The following is a 4,757-nucleotide window of genomic DNA, read 5'->3' as shown; positions in this document are numbered from 1 at the left end:
TATAATGAGACAAATTTTATTTTTGTCTACAGTTAAGGTAGTAAAATATTGATAAATATTGACACATGATTTCATCATGATACCTGCGTGATATATATGTTAGGAACATTTTATTACGTTGTAAATATTTTAAATATCTTATAGGCACAATATATCTTAGAAACTCACCACCTTACATTTTGATAAAACCAGCGAGCTCAGAATTGAAATTGAAATTGAAATTTATTGAAAAATAACAGATTAACAATTAACAATAAAAGTTATAACCAATTAGATTGATTGATCTAGTGATGCCCACACTAGGCAATGCCTGTATCGTGGGCATCGAAAATAGCAGGAAAAATATATAGTAATTTTTATACAGTTTTTTATATATCGGAACTAACTGTTGCGCGCAACTAAACCTCGTGAATTAAGAAAATAATAAAAAATATAGCTCCTATGTTGCTCTTAGATAAATAACTTTTCTAATGGTGTAAGAATTTTTGAAATCGGCTCAGTAGTTTTTAACGCAAATCGAATATATACAAAAATCCAAAAATACAAATCTTTTTTCTTTATCCTTTCAGTTTTTTTTAATCTCCAGTATATGCGTTTGTAAAGTATCCTTTCGTCCACAATGAAACGGAAATCTTGCGAAACCAATATCGTACTTTCGTCGCAAGTGTCGCGTCCAAAACACAACATCGAACCGTCGATACAACTATTTCGGCCATTACAGGGATAGGGGTTATACTAACAAAATATAAATTGGACAGTTTTACTATGCCATATTGAATATGAGGGCAACAAACATGTATGTAGCGGGCAAATATGATGACCATGATATTTGCATGATGTCGTCGACGCATACCTGTCTACAAACCTCTGTAACGTCGTATTACGTTAATTGCTTAACGACTAAAATCCGTTTCGAATATCTACATCGTCTTTTTACGAAGGGCCTCAGTGGTCAAAAATATTAATAACTTGTAAATCTCCTTGTTTTATTCGATTTTGTGTCAGTCCTTAGACATAGTCCTTTCCTTTTGCCCTCAGAGGACATCAAATGTAATTTGTATAGTATAAAAGAAAATCGTGGACAGCCGGAAGAATGTAGCAAATGGAAACATTCGATCTAATCACAAGAGACCGGTTTCGTAGTTGCGTCCGCGCTGCCGCCAAGGTGACCATAAACATTAATAATGTAGGATAACATAACTAAATACTGTTTACGAGATACACTTTTTTTACTCTATTTTATTTGCATACATGCTCCTATTTCAACCAAGCAAATTGTATCTTCGTTGGCGAATAACCCTTCCATAGAAATGCGACTAAATTGCCTTTAATTAACTAAGTGTTGTTTGTTACGTTAAAATAATTAAAGCTATCGAAAACTTGTTTGAATATTCCAAACATAGGTTAGAAAATAAATACGTACTAATAAATTACGGCGTTTTATTACAAGAATATCACAGATCTAATCACAGTTATTTACAAAATAAACGTAACCTGTCAAATTCCTTCCAACAATTAGTTAATTTGATTTGCTATTACAATTGTTATCATTAGCTTGGCGTTGATGTCCCAGGTTAATTAGTTAATAATTGAAAAAAATCTTGCATATTAAATAAATGTAACAATAGAAAAGACTAGCAGTGGATTTTTAGGAGTTGATTATGATGATGTCATCTGGTCTTACAGCAAACATTTTTGTTTTCCACTAAATCTACTTAATTACAATTCGATTTCTCAAGGAAATTTGATAGTATTTCTGCTAAGATGTTTAGAATTAACGCAAAAACATATCCGATAAGTTGAGTACCGTGTGGTGTCCGCGTGTTGTCGCACCGCTCCGGCCGCGGCCGCGCTCACACCGTCGCTAGCCACCAAGTAGACCACTGCTTCTATTACAAATATATTTATAATCAAAACAATATATCGATATATATTAGGTACAGTATATGAAGCACCACGCGTGTGTGAAAGGTGAAAGTGAGATTGTTGAAAAGTTGTGCTCCTAAAGTGTTGTTATTTCGTAATAAATTCGGAAGGCCCATGCCGGAGCCCGCTCGCCTTCAAACTTAATTGGCAATTCCTCATGCCGGTGAGTTTCGTAACATTTGCCAATAATCGCCTACGGCCTCTATTTACTTAATTATAGATATTTGTCAACGTTATAATGAATGGAAAATAGCTCGTTTGATTGGAAGTATCGCAAAAGGCACGTAAATAAATGTAGAAGTATTATCATCAAAATGTTATTTGTTTTATCATCCCTTTTTGATGTCACCGATAGCTCGATGTGCATGGTGGTGTGCCCACGAATACAAATTCATTGTCTAATCATAGCCTAGTCTATTGCTAATGCATTGCATTTTTTATCTTAGGACACAAATACATTCTTACATACGTTAACAAATACAGTAAAACTACGGACCGATATTATAGTTGTATTTATTTGTATACTTGAATGCGAGAACAAAAAATAAATAAATCAACAGTACTTCAAGTTCTAGCTATGACAACTTTAGATCGATCTGGATGCAACTTACCTACAAGTTATGTCTCCGTGTTTGTAAAAAAGGTGTGTTTTGATATTCCGACAAACTTGTTCTTTAAGAATGGATGGGGATCTCAATGAATAAATTATGTATTTCTTACCTTTTTTATAATATCAATTTCTAAGACGACGCATTCGCAATATTATGTTAACATTTTTTTATTATAATATACATTGAATAATTGTGTCCAATTATCTTCAACTAAAACTAAACTCTGGAACTTTATTTTTCAAGCTTTTAACTGATATTTATTGAATTTTTCTTACAAAATCCATTTACTTGTCACGGAGAAGTGATTATATGAAATAAATATATTACGACGGTGTCATCGGCCGCCGCAGGCTTCATTCTAGAATACGGAGAATTGCATCATCACGACAAATTCCCAACTTGACGACATTCAAACATCCATGAGATTTATTATGTTTTAATAACTTATGAATAAAAAATATATATATCGACGAATTGAGTACCTCCTTCTTTTGGGAAGTCGGTCAAAAATAGACATACTTTACGTTTGCCGAACATAAGTAATCATAAAAAACTTATCCTAACTTCAAATAATGCAAGAACCTTTATTGCGGTATTCACTTATATCAGTTTAATGAGCTTATTAACAATATATACTAACAAAAATGAAACCGGTGTTTAGTATATTTAGAATTCTTGTCATGTCCACTTTCGTATCGATGACAAAATAATTATTCAGCAATTATGTAAAATCGGCGCCTCGTCTCCGACCATATTAAAACAAAACGCACTACAAAATGTCGAAGTCCGCTCCTTATCTCTATAAGTTTGATTATAACACGATATAACAATGCTCTCCTTGTATGTAAAGTACGTCGCAGTAAAAGTGTAAACTGGTATAACTGAGTAACGGGTAAAAGATGCTTACATCAAAAAGTTACCCGTTATGTTTATCTGTGCGCCGGTTACACTTGCGAGATACTGAATTAATTGTTTTGTTTTATAAATACTTATGTATTTGTCAATATTGGCATAGATACGTATTGTTTTACGACTTCGATTGTAGCTTAATGGCCGCTGGGTGAACTGTGCGGGCGGCGCTGCTCGCCATCCGGCATCTAATTGCTCCAAGACGATTGCTCGCTGATAACGAGCGTAACTATGTACTTACATGTATTGACTATTAAAACATCAGTTTTAATATATTTCACTGCTTGTAAAAATCAAGCATACTTACACCACGGTTCATCGTTTGTGTCCATTTTAAACAGACTTTATAAAGTATAGAATAGGCAGTTTAAAAATCACAACGAACAGTAAATTTATTATTTTTTAGCAATTTAGTTTCGAAAAATTCCATATTTATTCCGTTATATCGCGTCTCTACAGTAAAATTTATGCACTAGTGCGGCCGACCTGTCCAAAACAACAACTTGGAGGACGTTCCACATTTTACGTGTTTGTTGATCACCATTTACTTTCCACGCTTATTTATAATATACACAAAGTCTTTGTTTTTTATGAATCGTTTGAATAAATGTCAGTACATATAAGTAAAATATTCCGAATCTTTCAAGGTACAGTCGTATAAGTTCGCAGTGTTACAGTTACAGAAAACATTTGCCTAGCTCCTCTCAACTAACTTAAACTTACATGTAACAAGGAGCGTAAATTATTGAAATTGATCGTTAAAAAACGTTATTTTGGGCGTTTTAAAAAAATGAGAAACGTGATTTGTACTTCGGAATACTGTACAACATTCTTCAACCTTTATCTTTGCAAGCTACGCTTTGTAAGCAAACGTTCCTTGGAACACCGCGTACGACGCTAACTGTACTTATAACGACAAAGCCCATTAAAATTTAATGATCGTTGGGGCCAGTAGCATTAGTCACTACGAAAGGTCCATCGGTTTCTAAATAATACATAAACGACTTAATTATATAAGTGCAGGTCAGTTTCGAAGAATATTTTTTGTTTTTATTCAATTACATTATCGGAGTGCTTCACTGGAAACTAGGCTTATACCATATAAAGCATCAGCGCCGAAATCATTTAAAAACATTAATTTTATTGAATCAGATAAAAGCATTTTTACTTTTATCCGACAGACGGCAAGATAAAACTTTTGGCGGGCATTTCCTTAACATTGTAACCTTTTACAGTCGGTACAACTTGACCGATTTTGAAAAGTGAAGTGTCATTCGTTTCGGATTTATGCCAGAGACGTAGTTATCGAGA

The 4,757-nt window shown here is 33.6% G+C and overlaps 1 protein-coding gene across 1 annotated transcript in view; it reads left to right on the top strand.

Annotated features, from left to right (window-relative positions):
- LOC106106378 overlaps nucleotides 1-2,006 on the top strand; it is a 7,393-nt gene extending 5,387 nt beyond the window's left edge. The window contains exon 5 of the mRNA XM_013286955.1: nucleotides 1,938-2,006. Within this exon, the coding sequence (XP_013142409.1) occupies nucleotides 1,938-2,006 (69 nt within the window). The remainder of the gene's footprint in view (nucleotides 1-1,937) is intronic.
- The last annotated feature ends 2,751 nt before the right edge of the window (nucleotides 2,007-4,757 follow it).

This window comes from Papilio polytes, unplaced genomic scaffold, assembly GCF_000836215.1.
Source record: "Papilio polytes unplaced genomic scaffold, Ppol_1.0 DF822178.1, whole genome shotgun sequence".
NCBI classification, from domain to species: Eukaryota; Metazoa; Arthropoda; class Insecta; order Lepidoptera; family Papilionidae; genus Papilio; species Papilio polytes.
This window is presented reverse-complemented; position numbering and strand designations above follow the sequence as displayed.